At 39.4% G+C, this 22,606-nt stretch overlaps 1 protein-coding gene across 3 annotated transcripts in view; it reads left to right on the top strand.

The window, feature by feature from the left end:
* Positions 1 to 22,606, top strand: part of AFF2 (ALF transcription elongation factor 2) — a 438,357-nt gene that overhangs the window by 333,493 nt on the left and 82,258 nt on the right. For all 3 annotated transcript variants that reach the window (XM_068152207.1, XM_068152206.1, XM_068152205.1), the window contains exon 8: positions 13,064 to 13,115. In XM_068152207.1, coding sequence (XP_068008308.1) covers positions 13,064 to 13,115 — 52 coding nt within the window. The remainder of the gene's footprint in view (positions 1 to 13,063; positions 13,116 to 22,606) is intronic.

The following is a 22,606-nucleotide window of genomic DNA, read 5'->3' as shown; positions in this document are numbered from 1 at the left end:
GGGGAAAACCAAAAATAAAATAAAAAGCCCACCTCACCCAACCCCGTAGCAATTGGAACAGACTTGTAGTTAGCATGACCTTCATCATCTCAGATATGGCACAATAAAACTGACAAGATTATTTTCTCTTCAAGCAGTGCTGAGATATTTTCATTGGCAAAAATCTGGAAAAGTAAAATAAATGCAGAGTTCAAGGCAATTGAAGAATTCTTGAATCTGATAACAGCTGGAGCATAGTGCCACCAGGAAAAATAGCTAGGTTTTGTGATAAAAAAATTATGACTTGATCATTTTTTTTACAGTGTCGTATCTGAGAATTTTGAAGGTTACCCTATAGACAACCAGGAGAGGATTAGAGAAAAATTATCTTTGAGCTCAAGGGAGCACCAATTTAAATTGGATTTGAGATATAACTTTTGCATTACCTTAGGAGATGAAAGGTGGTATTGTGCCCTGATAGCTGCCCAACTACCTAACCATATGCATTAACTGGATTAGCCTGTAGATTAACAGCTCACACACCAAGTGCAGCTTGTGTCGTGCAATTTCCTCTTCGTGGGACTCATCCTGTTTCAGCTGAACTAACATCAAAACTCAGCAATAGTAGGGAGGGCTTTCCAAGTTGCAGGTCAGGCATAGGGTAAATATACACACTTGTTTCTTAGAAGATAATTGTCGCTATGGGACTTGCTACAGCAGGTATATAAAGTAAGATGAGAGCATAGGATAAAAGGTGTGTTATGTCATGTAGCTACCCTGACAGAAAGTCAAGTTTTGAAACTCTGGTGGAATTTGATAGGAGGCAGGCACCTAGACCCACTTAGACCCTATGAAATTCCTTTTCTCACAATTTAAAGGCTGGGAGGCATTCTGTGAAATTCAGAAAGCCAAGAAAAGCAAATAGGTTCTTACATAGCATACAATTAGGACTCAGGTTGCTGCCAACAGTGGAGCCAGGGTTCAAAGAGATTCTGAAAAAAAAAGATTGGAACAGAGAATTTGGGAGACATATGTGCTCCATGAACATAATGAACCAACGTCTCATTCCAGTTATATTGGGAAAAAAATAATTCAGCACTAACAATTTTTTCCACTGAACAGTCTCCTGTGACAAGACACAGAACCAGATGTACCACAGGCCTGATCCCGTCTGACAATTCAGACATATTATTATACCAATTTCTGTCTTTGCAAATTCATGATGCCATTAGAATTTATCAATGAAATTAAGTTTAGTCTGCATCACCCCTAGGTTTTGCCTTTTGAAGAAAAGATTGACTATCCATTTGCCAATTTTATGTAGTAATATTCTTGTCTTACAATAACAGTGAGACACTCTAGTCATGGACAAAGAAACTTAAGTGCCAGGTATAAATGTACAAAAGAAAAGCAAAAAATCAGTAGCCTGAAATGTTATTGTCTGGAATGTTTTTAGCACCGAAGCACATGTTATGAGTGTCAGGATTTTTTTTAATTTCATGCATTTGGTATGAAAATAATATTAACCTGCCTCTCAGAGAATCAACCACAATGTTCTTCAAAGGCTTTGTGGTGAAGAAAGACCAGAATGGGCTCAAGATCACTTTGGGTTAGAGGTGTTAAAGAAGGGAGCTGTTAAAAGAGGTCACGCTTCTCCTGATCATGAAAATGTCAATGTATGTCATGTTCTCACTAAGATCAGAACCATGATAGCAACGTGCAGGGCTTGCTGTCAGTAATTAGACATAAACAGCATCTGTGGGTATCTCTACTGTAACCTTTTAAACCAATAACTGAATATTATTTTCTTAGTTCCTCCCAGCTTCATCCATCCTTCAAACATTGGAAAGGGCTCTGCAAGCTCTAATTAGGAGGTAGCTCAAAAGTAGCCTGGTCTTCCTAGGGAATATAAAGAACAGAGGGTATTTGTGCATGAGGTGTGGATAAATGTGGGGAAATGCAGCTTTTCCATAGTTACACCATTTGCAGTGACAGTGAAAAAAAATTACCTCTGCAGATTTCAGGCCAAAGTGCGGTTTAACCATGTGGCACAATTTACAGGGTAAACAAACTTAGTAAGAGCTAACTCTATCAGAAAACTTGTTTAACATGCACAGAAGGCACTGTTAAATTATTTCAGGGCCGTAATTCAAAATGCTGAGGAAAATTCTCTTATGTTACAGCCAGTGCAAGATTGGATCTGTAGCCAAGTACATCAACATAAATGTTCAGCTGTCTGGGGAAATAGAAGTCTTACGCTGTTACTTAGGGGAAAATGTGCACAGACATGGTGGAGCCCCTTAAGAAACAATCCTCATTTTGTTAAACAATAGGATCAATTTTTCAATCAGGTTATCAAGATTATTGCATTCTTCAACCTTGCCAAGCAAAAAGAAGTATCAGCATGAAGACAGATATATTTTTACAGAATTAATGATGTATGAAATGTGGAAGTGGAGACATACATTTTCATTTTATCCCTCTAATTTTTCTTTTTACATTATAAGTGAAAGGAAATGCTTGGAAGTATTTGCTGTTATTCATATCTGTTTATCTTAGAGTGATTATCAGAGCAAACAGTGTCAGGCATTGTGTTTGGATCTGAGCCTGAAAAATAGTGCTTGCAGGAAAGAGGATTACTTGCATGAGTCAGTGTTTTCAGGACTGTGCTTGGTACTTGTTTTCTACCATGCATATTCAGTGCCTTATAAATCATCCAGATTCAGAAATCATTTAAGTATTTTATTCATTTATCCCCTCTATTTATATTAGTTTTAGTCTTGCTTGGGTTTATCCCCTCTATTTATATTCAGTTTAGTACTGCTTGGATTAATCTGTGTTTACATTTTCAGATTGATGAACAGAATGTTCATTTAAAGAAAGATAGAAGTGAACTTTCTTACTGAAGATTCATTTCTCTTTGCAATATTTCTATCAGGTCTGTGGGATAGGTGCGAATTCTCAATGTAGGATTTCACAGCTGCAGAAGTGAATTTGAAAACAGACCAGAAATTTAGTGCAGTGAAAATGAAGCTTACCTTCCCCTGGATCACTGTATCTTTGCTTCCTGTGGGGATTTGTGCTGATTGATCAACTCTGAACTACCTCATATACCATGCACGGTCCACTAATATATTTCATAAAGGTGTAATGTCTTTGCAGCACTGAGAAACCCAGTCCTTTCTCTCATGTACACTCTGGTACTTGCTCATCTTCTCTATGGCCAGCCCTTACTCTTCATTTACTGTGTTTTATTGCCAGGCCAGCACACAGGGCTTGCATCCACTGTCTGGAATCCTGCTTTGGTAATAATAGATACCCCTGACAAACTCTCTTTAAGTCAAGTGCTAAGCTTAAAGCACTGTTTAAAAAACTGGCATGTGACAAATTTCACTTTCCCCCTTATGATCAAACACTCTTTCTGAAGCTAAAGCTTCCATTCTCTATAGCCTGATGTCTCACCAAAACCCATATCATATCTGTGTTGTGTTTCTTTTTGAGTGTCTGTCACTGGAAGACCTCCCCCTACCAGTCTTTGTTAGACAACTTGAGTCTTCCTTTTGAACAAGCAGTTTGATGAAGTTACTGTTCATTTGCACTGAGCCAGAACCCTTTATTGGGTTACAGGACACTCATCCCCCACAATTCAATCTTAAGGACAAATTGACCCCAAGGGTTCAAAAACATCTCAACCTGAGATAATTTTCAGAGAGCCTTTGTTGCTGTTCCTCCACTCACCTGATTATTTAGGGTCCACTCCCAGTGAACACTGAACTCTTTAGAGTACAAGGACAATAGCTACACTGCAGCTTTTTTAGAGGCTAGCACTGTGAAAGACGCTGGCAGGCTTGGTTCTTGCCAAATACTCTATCGTTTCTGTGAAGGGACAAGTGGATCCTGGTAGTGCCTGAGCTGTTGATGTTCTCTTGAGTTCATTTTTGGAGTTGGCAAGCTTCCTTATGCTAGAAAATACTGTATCATTTGAGTCAATTTCTTCTAATGGTCAGTCAAAACCAAGATGTTTCTACTAAGTGAAAATCTGCTTTGTATCAGGAAGACAACATCATGCCTCTGCTCCTTTTCTATCTGTTCCATCCTTCCTCCAGAACAAAGCTGGTACAAGTAGACAGTCTACAAAAGCACAATGAGATACTTGTGGTGTTTTCTCCCTCTTCTTCCACCTCTGCCTTCTCTTTTCCACTTTTCTATTACTGCTTTTTATGGGATTTGCATAGGATTGTGTTTTCATGAACAAAAACGCTTCTTCCACTGTAGACCAGGTTAATGAAACATAAGATTTACCATACACAACTCCTTTACAATCAGCTGAAACAAAAGCATTCTACTCTCCAGGTGCAAGATTAGTCTCTGTAAGGGGAAACCACGGACAAAGATCTATGAATGTCATGTTGGTGCTGTCAGCTTATCAAACAGCTCCTTGAAGTACCACTATACTACCAGATTAAAAAACCAACCAAAAAAAAAGGAATAAAATAAAAGAATGTAATCAACAAATAAGAACAATGTCCTTCCATATGTACTGTAGAACATTGGATAGATGAGCCAGTCCTATGTTAGTTCTTCCCAGTTCAACAACTCTGTTTAATATATTTTCAGGTATGACTTTTTTAAAGTCATCCTTGCAAGTTACTGTAGAATTATCAATCATTGTTTAAGTGTGTGCTGAGTTCCCAAAGCCTTTGTGTGTAAATATGCCGACTGAAGGCTTGATTACCAGAGAAAATACTGGTGCTCTGGCTAGGAGACAGTTTTAATCAAATATGGTTGCAGTAAGCAGGCGTTTCTCATGTGGAATGTGCTGGAAATGAGTATGTATCACAGAAATGGCTCTTGGACTATGTATTGCTGTTGACAAATAGCAGAACTCAAAATTGTATCAACCATTGCAGTTGATCAAAAGGAAAATAGTAAAAGCTTTGGGCATGCTGGCAGAATTTGGCCCACTAGAAAAGGTGGTGTCCTCATTTTTACTCTTCAAAAACTTGACGAATACAAGTTTGTGGCATTTGTAGAAAGTGGTATTAGTCCCTCTCTGTATTTTTCCTGGACCCATATTTTTCTTTCTTCTTGTCTCTTTTCTCTTTCTCTCATTCTCCTAACAACCCCCCCTCCCACCCCCCCACACCTTGCTTCAGTGATAGATCATTCTCAAGCTATGTCAAAGAGGTATGCTGTACTGGGGAGTCATTGGATGGTGAGGGAGACACATGTAACAGTGATTGCACTTTTCTAGACAGAAGGCATAAATGATGATATTAGTGTTAAGACAAAAGTATCAACTCATTAGCTGGAAACAGATGCTGCTCTTTTTTTGACTTTTTAAACTGCCTGTAACACTGTTTAAAATATTCTGCCCCAAGTGTGCTCCCATTCTATTAGGAGTGCCTTGGGAGCAGAACTGGACCTCAATATGAATGTGAAGCTATTGAATATGCTACAGTATTGTTCATGCTAAGCATACAGATTTCCATCTACACTTCATAATATACAGATAAAATTTGGCAGCAGGTTTCTCCCTCCTCCCAGAGTTCTTGTCTCAGCTTTAATGAAAAGCAAAATGCCTGTCAACAGAGCAGTAGTTATAATGCACTTAGTAGCAACTTAATATTTCAGTTGCCTCAAAGAGCTTTTCGTATGTAGAGATTAATGGTTGGCTAGATAAAGAAACTCTTCTAGTGAAAGAATTAATTTTGCTTAATCCTTTTGAAATTAGGAGATGATACAGAGAGATGAGTAACGAAGTGCACTCTCTGATTGTGAGGTACCTAATAGATAACCACAGGGGTTACTTCTCTCTCACCAGCTGTAATTACACTAATTACTAAGATGGTGCCAGGAACACTAAGGCAGGCTGAGTGTGACAACAAAAAGCAGTGTGTTTCTTAGGAAGTCTTCTTTCTCCATTAGCTGGGCCAGAGGGAGGCTGACCTTGTTAGGAGGCTAATGTGTGCCTTCTGTGGGAGGGAAAAGACCAGGTACCTCTGTTGCTCCCAGGCAACTTGCTTGTTGTGAAGACAGGAAACTTGACTTCAGCTCTTTCTAAGGGGAGGCAGTTTCAGACCAGAGGCTGAGGAACTGATCTATGCCTTAAGCGAATTAGTCCTATTCAGGCTACTGAAACTTTGAATGGGTAGAGGTTACTCCTGTGAGTAAGAGTTTGCCAGACTGACCTCATCATTGACAAGAATGTAATGAAAGAAAATGGTGGATAAGGAGAAGGGAAAATTAATAAGCTGTATTTAAGTATGTATAAAATTGCTGGACAAGTGGCCTTGACCATTAAGCTAAATGGTGCTTGTAAATTCCATTTAATATGATGAGAATTTCTTTTACTGTAATTCACAATATCTCAGAGGAAATATTTTAAAGATGAATTCCACATTTCAGCAAAAGGATGAATATCAGGTTTCAAGATGTATCAATGGGATGTTCTAAAACAAAATCTCCTCTTCTTTTTTTGTTGTTGTTGCTTGGAATTACTCTACCGTTTATTTTCATTTCCCCAGTTTTCTTGTCCACTGCATTATGAACTTCTCTGGGGAAATCTATTGTTAGATGTTTTCACACACGTAGGCCCCCTTCTTCCCCCTTGATAAAGGATAAAATTGTGCTCCAGTGTGTGCAGCACATTCTCGAAATACATCTGAATTCCATTATGCAGTTTGTCATTTGCATGATACCTTTTGAGTTACCACTCTCAGAGAAGCCTTATATACTACAGAGAAATATACTAGGAAAATGAAAAACAAGCTTGGTATGAAGTCCATAGGGTAAACTGGCATAGATTGTGTTGAACTGATGGCCTTATTCCCATGGAAGTGCAGGGGTAGAAAATGGAGCATCTCAGTGATAGGCACTATTTACATGGATGACGTTCCCTCCGCATAGGTATTGCTGCAGAGTGTAACAAGGGCTTCATAGCTCAGGATGGCAATGTACTGCCTTTTTTCACTTCAAAGACATTTATTTGATTCCTGCCTGTTTTGGATTTAAGTCTTATTAAGTATCACAAGTGAAATTTGCTATAAGAGTCTAAGCTCTCTCTTTAATATTGACCAGAATACCTAGTTTTGCACGCGCTATTCCAATCTAAATCACACAAACCTCCATTTAAAGTTGTCCTTTTCTATCAGTGGCAGACTGAAGCAGGAGGGATCTCTTTCCTTGGAAAGCACCCACGTCCTCTATATGCTTCCTCTACCAAGCACTGTCTCTCCTTATCAGCACTTCATTGTGTCTTCTGTGTCACTAAGCACAGTTTCATTCTTACCTTTTCAGCCAAATTTAAGCAATACATCCTGCCCCTTTAATGAGACAGATGCATAGTTTGCCCATTGAGGTTGCAAGGGCAGTGTTACAGATTTACAAAAACAAATGGGCTAAATGTTTTGAAAAGCAAGAATCCCATTCCCATTTTACTAGAGACAAACCTGGCAAGAAAAGAATGGTATGTCTGCATGCCTGCTTAACACAATTGCCTGTCTTCCTTCTTGCAGAAGCAACGTTTATGTTTGTTGTGATATGACCCAGATGGGATATGCATTTTGTACAAATGTGGTTTGACATGAGTGAGTTAATTTTCTGGGCAGCTCAGGATTAGGGAATTGCCCAGTATTCCCTTTGCTGTCTGCTTGCAGCCCCCTCTCCCCTTTTCTTCATCTTTTTCATTCCCACAAGGCTTTTTTTACATCTGAGTAGAGCTCCAGTGCCGTGGTGAACTGATCCCAGAGCAAATTAGAAGAGCAGAACCTCATCCTATTTAGGCTGCTTTTTAAAAGCCTTCTCCTTGATGAAGCCATCTCACCAAACCCATAACATCTTATTATAAACACAATGTACTCCCATCACAGCCCTGCACAACCAGAGCAGGAAGAAATGCATAGCATTCACAGAAGTTTGTTGGCAATCCAAGACTTAGTCACTCACTTTTAAATACTCTTTATGTGAAACAGGAAAGGAAAAAAGATGTTGAGCTGTGAAAACTCCTTTGAGAAGAGCAGAGCAGAGCCTTCCACAAAAACAGCTGAAATTGAGTTGCATTGAGATAATGCCTTTTTTTTTTTTCCCAGAGAGGAGATTATCTCTCATCTTCTAATCAGATCCTCGCTTGCTCATTCACAGGATCTCAAACCGGCACAAAGTATGTGCTCAGCAAAACAGCCAGAATGGGATACAAGTCCCATTTCAGCATGATGCAGCTGAGCTGGGTGACACCCCAGTAAATTTCAGCCTAGAGCTGAATTGAGGTTCTGCTACCTTTGCTCCTCCCAGCACTGATGGGTGGGAAAATCTATTTCAGTGGCCCTAAAAGTCTCATCAAGTCCTATGTTATCTTGCTCTGCAGCTTTAGCCTCTCACTTTTCATGACTTCTCTGAAGCAGATAAAAAAAATGTGCCTAGGCTTAGATTTTAACTGAGTGACTCCTGCTGTAACAGCTACTGGGAGTGACTAGGAGGACTCCATGACTCATTCAGGATGACTCATTCAAGGCAAAAGGTATAAAACAGTCTGTCCCACTGAGAAATAAGAAGTCTTAATGGGACTTACTTAATCTTTACTTATGATCTGTTAGGGGAACACAGAGATGTTTCTGATTATGTTTAAAATGGCTTATTATTGTGGTGTATTTTTAATTGATATTTTGGGAACATGCATGAAGATGCAAAGACAGAAGAGAAAGAATTGGCTTGCTATGCCAAAATCACCATAAACTCCTATAAAAATAGATCATTTTGATTTTGGTCCATCTCATCATCTTCTGAGGCTTGGTGCAAGTTGAAGGCTCCTAAAAATAATATTTTGTTGTTACTATTTCTGGTAAGACTTTTTCAGAACTCATCATAATAAAGCCCTCATCCAGCCATTTGTCTAGTTAAATTTGCAGTGTAGGAACAACCTGCTTTGGGAGCTGATTCATCCCTGGAGGAAGTGGATATTGTAGTCAGTCAATGAGATTGCCCCTACTTACACCACAGATAAATGTAGTGCTTTGTCCCCACGTTTCTGCTTTGCAATAATTTCACATTCCAAATTACAAACCTCTGGAAATTGTAGATTGTAATAAATGTGCTGACACAACTTCAACTGCCAGAGTAAATGGCATTGCTCTAATAATGAAATAAAAAATCCTACTTAATCCCATTCTTTCCCTAAAGTGGTGTTTTGCATTAGCTATGGATGAAAAGACAAACAAGTACATGTATATTCAATAATAATGTCAGCTGGGTCAGAGAAGAATATGAAACGAAATTAATTCATGACACTTGTGGAGACAGCTCTCTGATACAGGCAGTTTTCTCTTTGATTTGCCCTCATTGACAGCATTCATTGTAACTTTAGCATACCCACTGAATTGGCCTTCATTAACAGCTGGCCTGATCTTCATAACAAATATACCTTGTAATCTTCAGCCTGGGTGTTGCTGAGGTTAACAATTACATAAAGCAGAATAGATCACATGCGTATTTACAGGGGTTGCTCACTCAAGAGGACCTGATTTCACATTCAAACCATCCAGACTGTTCTTTTGTCTCAGGACTTTGAGGCTGGAATGGGTTATCTCTCTAGGTATGACAGTGAAATAGTCACCTTGCATTAAGGTTGCTGACAATCTTTAAAAGGCTGCATTGGGCTTTGAGTGTGATCAGATGCTACTTGCTTATAAATGAGAGTTAATAGAAACATTAAGCGGTACAAGCTACTGTGACCCATGTCTTCAGTATGTTAAACACATTTTAAAATAGTGGAAGACAATCTAGTTCTCCACTTTCTGTGATATATTGTCTCTTCTAACCAGTATCCTCTGGGAGCAGGTTATTTGAACTCTTCAGCATCCTGCACTCATTTGCACATACTGTGTATTTTTAATTTATTCCTTCCCTTCTCCAGCTACCATATATTTATTGTTGATACCATACTCAGTTTCTCTTTAATTATTCCATCTGCCACAAGAGTGTAATGCATTTTAGAAGCTGTGTGGCTTAGTTGTTTAACCTTTGAGTTTTTTAACTGGATGGGTTGATGTATTCTTCTTTAGCAGAAGAGGGTAAGAAGAATTATATACTCCAAGTGATAAGCTTGGAACTGCTAAAGAAATACCAAAATCCAATTTTTTTCCTCTCTCTAGTTGTCTAAACATCCATTAGTCTCTTGAAGGGAACTCATAAATCCTGCAAATTTAGTTTATCTGAGACCAGCTCTAACAGTTGTCCTTCCTACTAATCATGTTTTATATCCATTTTATATTTTTCAATATTCAATAAACATGTCTTGTGCTTACTGTACTTGTTAGAGTCTGCAGTGCAGGCTGGATGAGGACAGTTATTAATCAGCCATTTCAGATGGCTGTTTGGTTAGTCTAGTAAGTGTATTCATTTATCTCTTTTATGTTTTCTTCTTAGTTCTTTCCATTTATCCAATATGGAATTTCGTTTGTCCTTTTTGGTTTATTTCTTAAAAAAAACCCAAAAAAACCCTAAAAAAGGTAGCTGGAATGAAAAAAACACCACTCTGGGCTTCATCCATGAATAGATCCTTTGCATTATGTCCTCTTAGATCTGCATTAAAAAATAATAATAGAGTGCATTATCTGGCAGTGCTGCTTTAAAGCAGTGGATAATTTACACATTAAAGTGAGATGTAGGTTTAAAAGTAGGAGTGTAAGATTGAATTAGAGTTAAGAATCAGAATGATGTAGCCCTGTGTGAAGATGGTCTCGGTTTCCTGGGGGTATTGTCCTTCTGGTGTGTAATGAGACTTGCAGATAACAATCTGGGACTGCAGATAGATCGAGGTACAGCAATACATTGAGAATGGCACAGCAAGTAATGACACTGGGGAAACAAATGAATGTGTCTGCTAGATAAACAGCATTAAAAGTTCCTGTTCATCACCAAAGTCCAGGCCTCTGAAGATGAATATTTCCTGGAAAAGTCTCTATTAAGTTTGCTCAGCAAGGTTTTGGTAGCCAGGGGAGGAAGGCTGAAGAGATGGCTTCTATTCAGAAGATGCCAGAAGCTGTCTTCATTTCCAACAGAATCAATGCCAGCTAGCTCTGAGAAGGTTCCTCTGCAGGCCAAAGCCAAGGCCATCAGTGACAGTGGTAATTCTTCTGGGATAATGTATTTAAGAAGAGGGTCGAGGGTCCCACGCTGGAGCAGAGGAAGAGTGTGAGGAGGAAGGAGCAGCAGGGACAAAATGATGAACTGACTGCAACCCCCATTCCCCATCTTGTGCTGCTGAGGGGAAGGAGGTAGAGAAATTGAGGATAAAGTTAAGCCCAGGAAGAAGGGAGGGGTGGAGGGAAGGTGGTTTTAAATTTGGGTTTATTCTCATCACCCTCCTCTGATTCGATTGGTAATAAACTGATTTCCCCAAATTGCATGTGTTTTGCCTGTGACACTAATTTTTGAGCACTCTCTCCCTGTTCTTATCTCAACCCACCAGCCTTTCGTAATATTTTCTTTCCCCTGTCCAGCTGAGGAGCGGAGTAATAGAGCAGCTTTGGTGGGCACCTGGCACCCAGCCAAGGTCAACCCACCACAAATTCTTACTTCTAGAAGATTCTTTATCCATGCTACAGTCTTACTTTTATGGGTTCACATATTACAGAGAGGCATCTGCCATTTATCAAGACATTAATGACTAGTAGTTATGTGTCCAGATACTTTGTAACCACTGAGCTGCCCGACAACAGAGGTCACCGAAAGACAGATGACTTACAAACCGGTTTAAAGATCGCCTTGCACTTTGTCTTTTTAAGAGCACCAGCAGGGCTTCAAACCTTTTGATATTTCCACATTAGGATTAGTGTCCCCTCTTTAAAGTTCCTTATACCAGGAGGCTTCCATGATTTACTGTCAGTCTTCAAATAAGTAAATAAATAAGAAAGAAAAAAGAACCCCCAACTTTATAACAGAACATCCATTGATTGCTACAGATATTTAAAGGCTAACAATAAAAAATCATAGACTTCAGTCTCCATCAAGGCAGAAAGGAAACAGTAATTGCAATTTGCAAGCCTCCTGCCGTGGGTAAAGGAGCTCAGGCTGGGAGAAAGGAAACTCAGCAATTTTAGTGGCTGTCACAGCAGATCTGGGTGAGATGCGCCGATTCATTCACATGTCATCCTGTGATAAGAGAATTTGTCAAGGTGAAAAGATGGGTGTGTGGTAGAAGTGTGCCCAAAGGAGTATCAGTCCTGAGAAAGACTACTAGATAAAAGCATTAATATATGGGAAGCTGTATTGAAGTGTATTTGGGGGTTTCTAGTCACGTGTCTGTCTCTCTAGGCAGACAGAGCTTTGAAGAAGAGACCTTTTCTGCAAAGATGCACTAGCAAATAATACAGTTTCTTAGCCTGTGTATTCTGCCATACCCAGGTTTTGGATTAAAAAAAAAAAGTAATAGAGATGAGTGTTAATATGCATTGGGGCAGCCACACCTTTAGGAGTTTCCTTCCCCTTTAATCAAAGGCGAGGAGCTGTCCTGTGAGATTTCTCTGTATTTAAAAATAAAGAAAGAAAATGAGGATGTGAATTTTCAGGTTCCCAGCTTGCAAAACATTTGCTCTGCTTCTTTGAGATCCTAACAACTGTGAGGTGCCACCAAGCTTGAAACAAGCACTCCCTTCCTATTCTTCACTTTGCATTCTCAGTTTGATAAGATGGGGATTGATACCAGCCTCAAAGGGTGATGCTCTAGAAACATGAAGGACTTTCTTCCATTTTTAAACTGCCTTAGAGCTGGATTTCCTTCTATTTTTTGACTTAGAAGCACGTATAGGTATATATGGACTAATCACTGTGTGACAATGTGTAAATGAAAGAAGACATGAAAGAGGAGCTGACTGCTAAACTTTGTGATGGATGAGCCTGAAAGGCAGTTCTTCTTAGCCAGCAGCACACAGAGTATTCATCAGTTTACTTATCACAGACCTGATTTTGCTGATGTTGAATTGAAATAAAATTTTTCCACTGACTTTGCTGAAGAGTAGATTCAGTCCATTGTGTGTAAAGTTAATTCATTAAATGTAAAATTCTCTATTGTCTCTCTTTTGTTCAGAATGCTTGAGGATGATCTGAAACTCAGCAGTGATGAAGATGACAATGAACAGGTAAATACATCTGCTATAAGTGCATAGACTATGTAATCTGACAAAGTTGTTGTATCAGTTGAATGTGATTGCATGACAGTTTACTGTACTTGCATCAAAAGCATTTTGGGGTGTTGCAATAATACCATTCACAGCATAAGCTGCAGGCCAACAAGAGAACATAATAAGGCAGTTTCATGTACTTTCTCAAAAATTCCCTTAGCTCTCCCAAATATTTTCTTAAGAAACAGATTGTGGTCTGTCTCTGCAGGGATTCCAAACATGAACACTTCCAATCATGGAAGAAACAAATGAACTGTCTGGACAAGCAGCAAACTGAGTATATTTTGTAAATGCCTGACACTTCAGGGGAAACCTTCACCTTACCCCATACATGTACAGTTGTGTCTCTTATTTGTGTCACAAATAGAGGCTATAGATGAAGCTATACACATTATCGGAAAGAACCCACAGCTTTTTAGGTTGCCTGAATGAGTTTGTCCTTTAGATTTTTGTCACACACTGCATCCCACATTAAGGCCTTGCAAAGCTGAGCAGCACAGCTCTGCTGCGCCACTCAGGCATTACACTGGCAGCACCTTCACACTTTAGCAGCTTCTGCCTTATCTCTGTAAAGATAGGGAGTGGAAGTGTGAAGGAAGGTTGATCTGGCCCACTGCTCAGACACATAAGCATCAACAAAGTAACTGCAATGGTCTCTGACTGCAAAATACTTTTTTCCAAAAAGTATCTAAAATAACTCCTTCATGAGGGACAGATCAAGGCCACTACAATATGTGAACTTTACAGTGTTCCATATTCAGCTGGGGAGATCAAGGTTAGAAAAATACTTATTTTGATTCTTTGGCACAAACCTTTTGCAGTCAGGTGACGCTGTTGTAATTCAGGTGTACACGTGTGCATTCTGACAGGGAGAGAAAAGGTTAAAACTCTGCTCAAAACCATTCCAACAGTCTATGCAGTGTTTCTATATGGGAATGGATTCACTGTCTTTGCACTATTTATTTATTTTTTAATTTATTTTCCCATAGGCTTATAGCCAATGTGAAGCATGCACTAGAATTTACTGGGCTTTGGGGTAGTTTTTAAAGTAAAAATCAGGTTTATTATCTTTACAGCTACACATATTTCAGGAAAACAAAAATCCTTTGAGAACAGTGGTCAGTTGGAAACCCTAGGATTGGTCCTTTGAGAATTGCTAGGGACTCTTCAATCTTTACATGACAGGGGTGGTTGTAACACATAAATGCACCTTGATCTCAACTTTTAGTGAACGTCTTGGTATGTGGCGAGAGTTTGATCTATCAGCCTGTCTTCTGAGACTACCAGTAGTGTATTTGTCAAGGTGGAAGAGTGGTAGAAGCTTGTCTACAAGAAACAAAGCTCTTCTTTCTTACTTTCTCACTTCCGTGAAGGAGCACACTTACTTCAGATCTGGACTGCATGTATTTAGGAGTCCATGGACCTCATGCTCTTTCAGGTGTTAAACATCTCCTTTCTATTGCCCCACTGTTGAGGGGAAACCAAGTCAGTCATATAATAAAGCAATTGAGCCTTGATTTCTGGATAGGATGAAAACATTCAGGGGGAAGTAAATGGCAGGTATTTATTCTATTAGATAGTATTAGTTACTGTTACTAAACATGCTGCCCACTTTTATCATTCATATTTCAAATAGGTTTTTAAATAACTGGAAGTCGTTCCTCAGAGTTATAAAACCAATCTGGAGAATGCTCCTTAATATAACTGTTAGGTCTTTTTTGGTTAAGGCATGCATGGTGATGACCTAGCAACCTATCACCAAGAGAAGTATCCCTCAAGTGAGACCATACATTTTAATTTCACCCCAGAAGGTTTAAAAGGCTTCAGCAAGTGGTAGCTGGCTGGAAATCCTAACTGCTAGCGCCAAAGTGCTGCAAATTGGTGGAAACCTTGTGGTCTTCCTCTCAGACTTCTAACTGTTGTGGGCTTGATGCAGAAGCTGTCAAGTGAATTTCTTTGAGCTGTGACATGCAGAAAGTCCAATGAGATTTGTTGCAGGTCTTTTCAGACTTCAGATCTCTAAAGCTTTAGACCATAACAGTCATTGCAATAGTGCATTAAACAAGTAACAATTTACTCCACCGCAGCTTCAAACTCCCTGTATCACCTTCTGGGCCTTGCTAGGGGAGACCTGTTACTGTCTGCATCTAACACATGTAAGCACACCCCACAGTGTCTCTTCAGTGTAGCCACTGTTGAGCTGGCCATATGACATGTGCTTTGTCCCATAGACAAAGTGCTGATTCTCGTGTCTCATTGCAGGTGATTTGGGATTAAAGACACACAGAAAATGACGGGTTAGATCTGGAATCAATTTTCATTTACAGCTGAGAAGCAGTTATTGATGCTGTGCTCACAGTTCAATAAAAGATCTAAAGATATAGACCTTGTGTTTCTCTTTCAATATAAGCAGCATAATCAGTGTCAAATGTTTTAACAAAGAAAATTGTATTGACAGTTTTATTAAAATTCCTGTCTTTAAAGTTTTAAGCTATCTCCAATTTGACCTACTTGAATGGTTTTTAATATGCACACTGACCAGCCCAATAGATTTTTATGTCACATATTTATCATACCAGGTACACATCTGTTTAATGTATTATTTGAGAAATATTGTTACATGTAGGCATTCTCTGGTTTGTAAACTCTTTTAGCATTGTCACTGAGAGGAATGTTGGCATATGCATCACTATTACATTCAGAAGTCCTACAGTGCAATAGTTTTAGATTGGCTATGAGATACATTTTAGATTGGCAGATGACAGGTATGTTATTAGTAAAACCATTAGATGGCAAGGCATTTCAGAGTAGCTAATGTTAACACTTCTGTGAGGAAGGACAGAGCTTTTCAATAGCTTTATTACTCTGTTAAAAAATACATCAGAAATTAGGAAGACTTGTGAAGATTTTTAATTAGTGGCTTGGTTCAGCTAAAAGAGCTTAGATAAAACACAGGTTAGTATTTTTGTTCTCTAAAGCACCTCTGTATGATTCAAATTAGCTTTGAGCTCAAAGGCATCCAAATGAGTTGTGCCTGGATACAGTATTTTAAGTAGCTGTAGTGTACCCAATTTTCTTTAACCAGCTCCTCTTTGTTCTTCTGCCTAGAGAACAGTCCTGTTAACCTTTGAAATGTGTACTTAATTTAAAGCACATTGCTGGTGAACTGTGTGTTTTTGAACCAAAGAAACTTTCATGCTAGTTACAGAGCTGCTCCATTTTCAGTACTTTATGTGTATAGTGGTTTTGGCAGACAAAATCAATGGATTTTTTTTCCCCTTCCTTCCCTTAGTGACTGTCCCTTTACTGCCCTTCCCTGATAACCATACAAACACAAGACATGCATATACTCCATAGCCCTACTCTATTGTTTGTATTTCACACAAACATTGGGTTTTGCTAGGCTGATGTTAGGTAATTGCATGCAGAATGTTTTACTTTGTGGCTGAGCCTGAAAATGTGATCAGCTTAAATCAACTGAGCTTTAAATTCTTATAATGCATAGTGAGCTGTCAAAGCCTTTATTCACTTTATTTATTTCTTTTTTTAAGTTTATGAATTTCTAAGATGTGATGTGCCTTCATTGTATCATGTAAACACTTTTAAGAGTGGAACAGTGACTTCTTTCCTTGGAAAACTAGAGATCCCTTTCCTGCTGTAATTTTCCCTGTTTTTTAGCTGGATCCTGAGCAAGCTGTTTACCTCCCCAAGGTTTCTCTACATTTCCATTTACTTTTGTTATCAGCAGAAAGGCTGAAGAACAGCTCTTCAGTAATGACATCAATACTGCACGCACAGTGAGAGAGGTCATCTTGTCAAAGCTGTAGAAAAATCAGATGGATTAGGATGAAACTAGTTGCAAAATAACTTTGATAGAGTCTTTTAGTGTAAACAGTTTATCTGTCATTGGGTTCCACCAAAATTCCAGAGTGGTGCAGCATCAGTTGTAGCTACAGCGGCGTGTGTTTTGATAAAGAACCCATATTCAAGTGTTTAAGATCTACAGTCATGTTTTATAATTGCAGGGAAATGTTTTCATTAAGCCATTAATGAAAACAGAAGCTATTAGGATAATGCAGTCATTCTGTAGCCTTGTCAGTCTATAGCCATGAAAAATCCTTTCATGAAGCTATGTCTCTTCTTGCTACGTCAGCCCATGTTAATTGGCACTCAGATTTTATTCTGCACAACACTAGTTGAAACAATGATGTATTATCAGTTGTGTAAATGAATACTCCAGCTTCTGTTAGACAAATCTCTGGTAATAAGATATTTGATAGCTGACATGTCTAAGGGCATGATTCACATAGTAATGACATAGGTTCATACCATATATTTGTTTATTGTCAGCAGAAGCCTTCAGTAATCACTCTGAGATCTGGGCTGAACTTGCTGCAGTTATGAGTGAAAACATCTCACACCACTAAAATACACAGTGTTATCAAAAGCTTTTAACTTGTTCAAATTCACAGAATCTCATGTAATTGTTTCTGCACATGTTGTTATTGTGGAGGTCATCCATCAGTGAGGAAAGGGTTTAATACAACCCACAGGACAAATGGCTGCTGTAGAGTGCACAGTACTACAGATGAACAGTAAGTTTGCCACTGCAGGCTGCAGCCATGCTTTCACCTGGGCACTGAGGTAGCAGCTGCCTAGACCAGTACAGGAGCTGGAGGAGTCCAGTCCCTCCTACTGCCCTGTCTTTTTCCATGGGTTGCTTATTATGCAGTGGCAGCTCACTGTTTCAAAGACCCTCCACCACAGTAAAGAAAATAATATGGGGAAAGGAATTACTGGTAGGCAGCTCTAACAAAAGGAGAATGAAATGCTTTAGTTAAAAAGATGGATAAATACAGTTGCAAGAAGTCCTCTCCTGACTTCCACATAATAATCAGGAACTTCATAGCCTCTCAGCTAAGTCGGGTGCTTCTCCTGGGTTTAGTTTTTCATGCCACCAGCCAGAAGCATCCAGGCTTTCAAAGCCATACCATAAAATATTCACCTGAAGGAGAAGCTTTAAAAAAGTCTGATGGCTCCATCACTACTAAACTGAATGGGGAAAGCCAGTTGTTCCTCAGTACAGTTGTAAGGACCAGGTGCTGGAGATCTGCCAGCCTTTTGGGGATGGAAGGGAGGAGGAAGATACATCTTTCAGTCCACAGGACATGTACTCTGTGTGTGTGTGTGCATGCTTGTGCACACACTTTTTTTGTAAAGGGGGGAAATCTGTTTCCCCAGGGTCTCTTGCTATTTGTACCACTTACCTTTGCACTTAGAGGGCAAAAGCCCTCTATTGTTTTGGCAGCAAGTCGAGACTGCAGTAGGTGAGATAGCGGATTGACACCACCAGTGTTGTTAAGAGAAAAGTCAGACCTGACCATACTGTCCTATTAAAATCAATCTGAAGTTTGTAGTATCTGCAGGCCATCTTAGTGCTCAACCCACACTAATCTGACCAGATAGTAAGCATTTATCTCCCTTTTCTTCTCAAAAGGAGAATGTGATTTTTATCATGAGAGCCTTGTGAAGCATTTTGGTAAAGTGTCTGCCTTTCTTATGCTGGCCATCTGCAGTGTCACTCTTTTGTAAAAGCCTAAATAACCATCTGTGAACTTCAAAATCCAAGTTCTTGGGAGTTTTTTACACCAGTAGAGGATAGTGCTAGTGCTGGCTTGGAAAACTAGAGGGGTTGTGAAAGTTTGAAGGAGAGACTCAGGTGGCCAGAACAAGCGTAAAGCAGGTGATGAAAAGGGCATGATAAATCCAGTAATTAGCTTCTGTCAGCTAGAATAAGGGGAGAAGAAGTGAAAGTTGATCTCCCCTGGAGGTATTCCAGAAGGAAAACAGTAGTGAGAACCAAACACCTTAATTTTTCCTCAGATGAATTCATCTGCCACAGCAAGGTTTGCTCCATTCTGTGCCAGCAGGATGAATCTTCGCAGAACAGACCTTCTGCCTGCTCCCAGGGACAGGTCAAGACCACAGTGTGACAGTGCAATAGATTTGGGCAGGGTGGTCTCACAGAGAGTGTGCCTGCTTTACAAAATTAGCAATTTCATGATAATGATGTTAAGCATAATTTTTGGAGCTGTACAATTTTGTAGCTACCTATGTCATCTGAGCAATGTACTAAATGAGACCAAGGTCAACAAAGGGTTATTCCATGTGTGTTTGCCTCTATTACCTCTGCTGCCTGTTTGTACTAGATTTAACATTCAGTGGAGATGTAATGTTAAGTATAAATTAAAATCCTTAAAGTCTTTAGTCCTGCACAGGAAACAAATGGGCAGCACAAACCACGGCAATATCAATTCACATCCTCCCAGCACTGCTATTGCTGGTAGTCTTTCACTCTCCCCTTCTGCTTCTCAAGTCTAGGGAACTATTCATTGATTTACAGTAGGGAAGACACTACGGATAGGTTGGACTCCTGAAGGAGTAAGATAAAGGCCTTTGCCACAAAAGAAAATCTAACTGGATTAGATGGCAAATGAGTAGAGGTGCAAGGGGCTGTTTCCAAGGTGTCTGCCTATCCTCCATTCTATTTTGATGCAGCACGTTTTAGCTAGTGTGAATGTTGCAAAAGCAGCAATTAGGCATTGCACAATACAAACACACCTCATTGTCAGACCTCAGAGTATCAAAGCCATTCAAGTGAGCTTCAGAGACCGAGACAGAAAGAATTACCTTCTGTTAGAACCAGGAAACAGAGGACTTCACAGATTGTGGAGATTATCTGCAGCTGCACAATGAAATCACTGGGCAGTCTTTGAATCTAGCCTTTTGCTGCTTAATTCTTGGGGGACGTTTAGATAAACAAAATATTTCTCTTCTTTTCTGTTTCTTTTGCCTCCTCAAGATTTGTAATCACGGTTAACATGTTGAAATGCAACTTTGGAGCAAGCTCAACAAATGATTTATTTTATTATTTGGGTTTTTTTTTTTTTTGGGTTTAGCCATCTGGAGGGTTGAACCAAGCACAGGTTTTAGAAAAACTCATCAGTAAATAAGGCAACAACAAATGCTGAGTTTTATTCCTAGCTAGATGTTTTTATACATACAATAGTATTGTTACCCACCAAGCCTAGGTAATTTGTAATGGATTTGTAGCAAATTATTTGCTAGGAAAAGATGCCAGAATACCAATTTGGAATGTTTTTTCTTAAACATGGACCATTCAGTACTATTTGACCAACATTTTGGAAGCTCTCTTCTCTGCCATAGGAGTCTTCAATTATCAGGTCAATTGATGTTGTCAGTCCATGTGAATCTGCTAGACTTCATTGATTAGCATTTGTAAAGGAACTTGACAATGTTTTTGCAGGTCTGCAAAATTCAAATCGATAGCATATTAGAATTTCTCCTTTGTTGGATGGAGAAGTCAAAATAAGCACAGGTCATGCCAGAAACATGTTCCAGAGCATGCTTCCCACAGAGTCAGAGCCTTCATCAGGTGCATCCATCTGCTCCACCATGGACCTCCAGGGCCTGCAGGGTGTCAGTCTGCCTCACCATGGTTTTCATTTTGGGAATCTCTGCTCTAGCACTCTGGAACACCTCTTCTCCCTCCTTCTTCACTAACCTTGGTGTCTGCAAAGTTGTTTCTGCCATGTATTCCCCCTCCTCTCTCCACATTTTCTCCCCGCTTCTTAAATATGTTATCCCAGAGGCATTACCACTGTCACTGGTGGTAATGCTCAGCCTTGGCCAGCCTTGGTCAGCAACAGGTCCTTCTTGGAGCCAGCTGGCATTTGCACCATTGGAAATGAGGGAAACTTCTGGTATCTTCTCACAGAAGCCACATGTGTAGCCTCCCTATTACCAAAACTTTTCCATGCAAACCCAGTAAAATAAGGAATAGTCATTCAAGAATGACTACAGTTTTTCTTGCATACATCCTTAGCTTGATTTCTACCATTGGCCCAGTAGAAAAATAGAGATTTGGGAAAGAATGCTGACAGTCCCAAATGTATCTGTGTTGTTGCTCAATTAAAAGCAGCTCACATCAAGGACGAAGGTGACTCCTAACTCACAGATGGACTGTTTTAGAGATAGTCACTTAAACTCTGCTTTTCATTTTACCCAGCCTCCACTGCACCAATTGAAATTAAATGTTCAGTATTTCAGGTATTCTTAAGCAACTGTCTGTGAAGCTATGAAGGTTACTGCATTGCTCAAAGCAATGATGAGAAGCTCTCTGTGCTTCATACACAGCAAGAGTTCAATGAACCATTCTGATTTGTAGATAGCACATGCATGGTGACTTGATATTTTGAAATATGGATCTTAGCTTATCCATTCCATGTTTGGCTTCTGAAGGAAAAATACTCATTTTAAAAAAATGCAGCATGATGAGGAAAGTATCTTCTCCATTTATTTTTTTGCTCCTAGATACATTAACATTGGGCTTTTTGTCCTCGAGGTGAGGCTGACCTGGAACATCACACACAGAATCTCAAATACAAGGTTGCCAACTTGATGTCAAAGGCAATTAGCAAGAAAGAAATACAATCTCCTCTGTTGACATTAGGGGACAGGTAGAGGAGAGTGTAACCAATGAAGTAAAAAAGAAAATGTATGCATGTATCACCACACACTAATCCTTCAGCCCTTGTATTTGGCTTTCTGGATGGTTTGTGTGCTGCACACTGCATTCTCCTCCTCCACAGGAAGTTGTAGTTAGCACCAACTGTATCATTACAGAATCAGAGCGTAATACAGTGCAGTCAGTAAGTAGTGAGTTTTGGTTCATTATTTAGGATCATAGGTAAGACATTCTGTATAAATAAGAGTGTGGTGTAAGTTCCAAGACAAATTATAATTACAAAGACAGGCATACATATAGCTATAGACATAACTCAGCTAATGTGAAAAATGTCTTTGTTTATATTGGATTGCTGAATGGAATCTCCAAGGAGTCTCTTCTATACTTACAGGAGAGGAGAACATCAGTGGGTTGCAAACTTGTATTGAGTTGCTTAGATATTTACCCAAGCATAAAGAGGTGCTTAGAATCTGGGAGATTAACCTAAATTAGATTTGCAGCATGTGAAAAAGCTAAAGCATGAAGACCTTCCTTCTGCCAGCAGATTTGATGGCATGAAGCATTATCTGTCTCAACCTGAGAGACTGTTTGAGGTTCAGCAATTCCCTCCTTAGGTGGCTGATCAGTGTTTCTGAATGAAGAAGACAAGGAGGCATTCTCAAAAATTACTTCCTATCTAATCTCACTTTCTCAAAATCAAATAGTTTTCACTGAAAATCCTGGATTTTCGCTTATGCAATGGAAGATGTATTTTTATTTTGGATAGCAGACACTTCCCCTCTAACACTTGACCAAAAATATTATTTGCTTTCTTGCAGATGCCAGTTATTTTAATTCAGCATTTTTTGACCCAGCCTCTTGCCAGTTCATTCTCCTCAAGCTTTGTGATGCAGGGAAGTTG

The sequence above is a fragment of the Melanerpes formicivorus genome, unplaced genomic scaffold (genome assembly GCF_026170545.1).
Source record: "Melanerpes formicivorus ecotype bairdi unplaced genomic scaffold, bMelFor1.0.p_v2 SCAF_22, whole genome shotgun sequence".
NCBI lineage: Eukaryota > Metazoa > Chordata > Aves > Piciformes > Picidae > Melanerpes > Melanerpes formicivorus.
The sequence above is the reverse complement of the archived record's forward strand: the minus strand, read 5'-3'. Positions and strand labels throughout refer to the sequence as shown.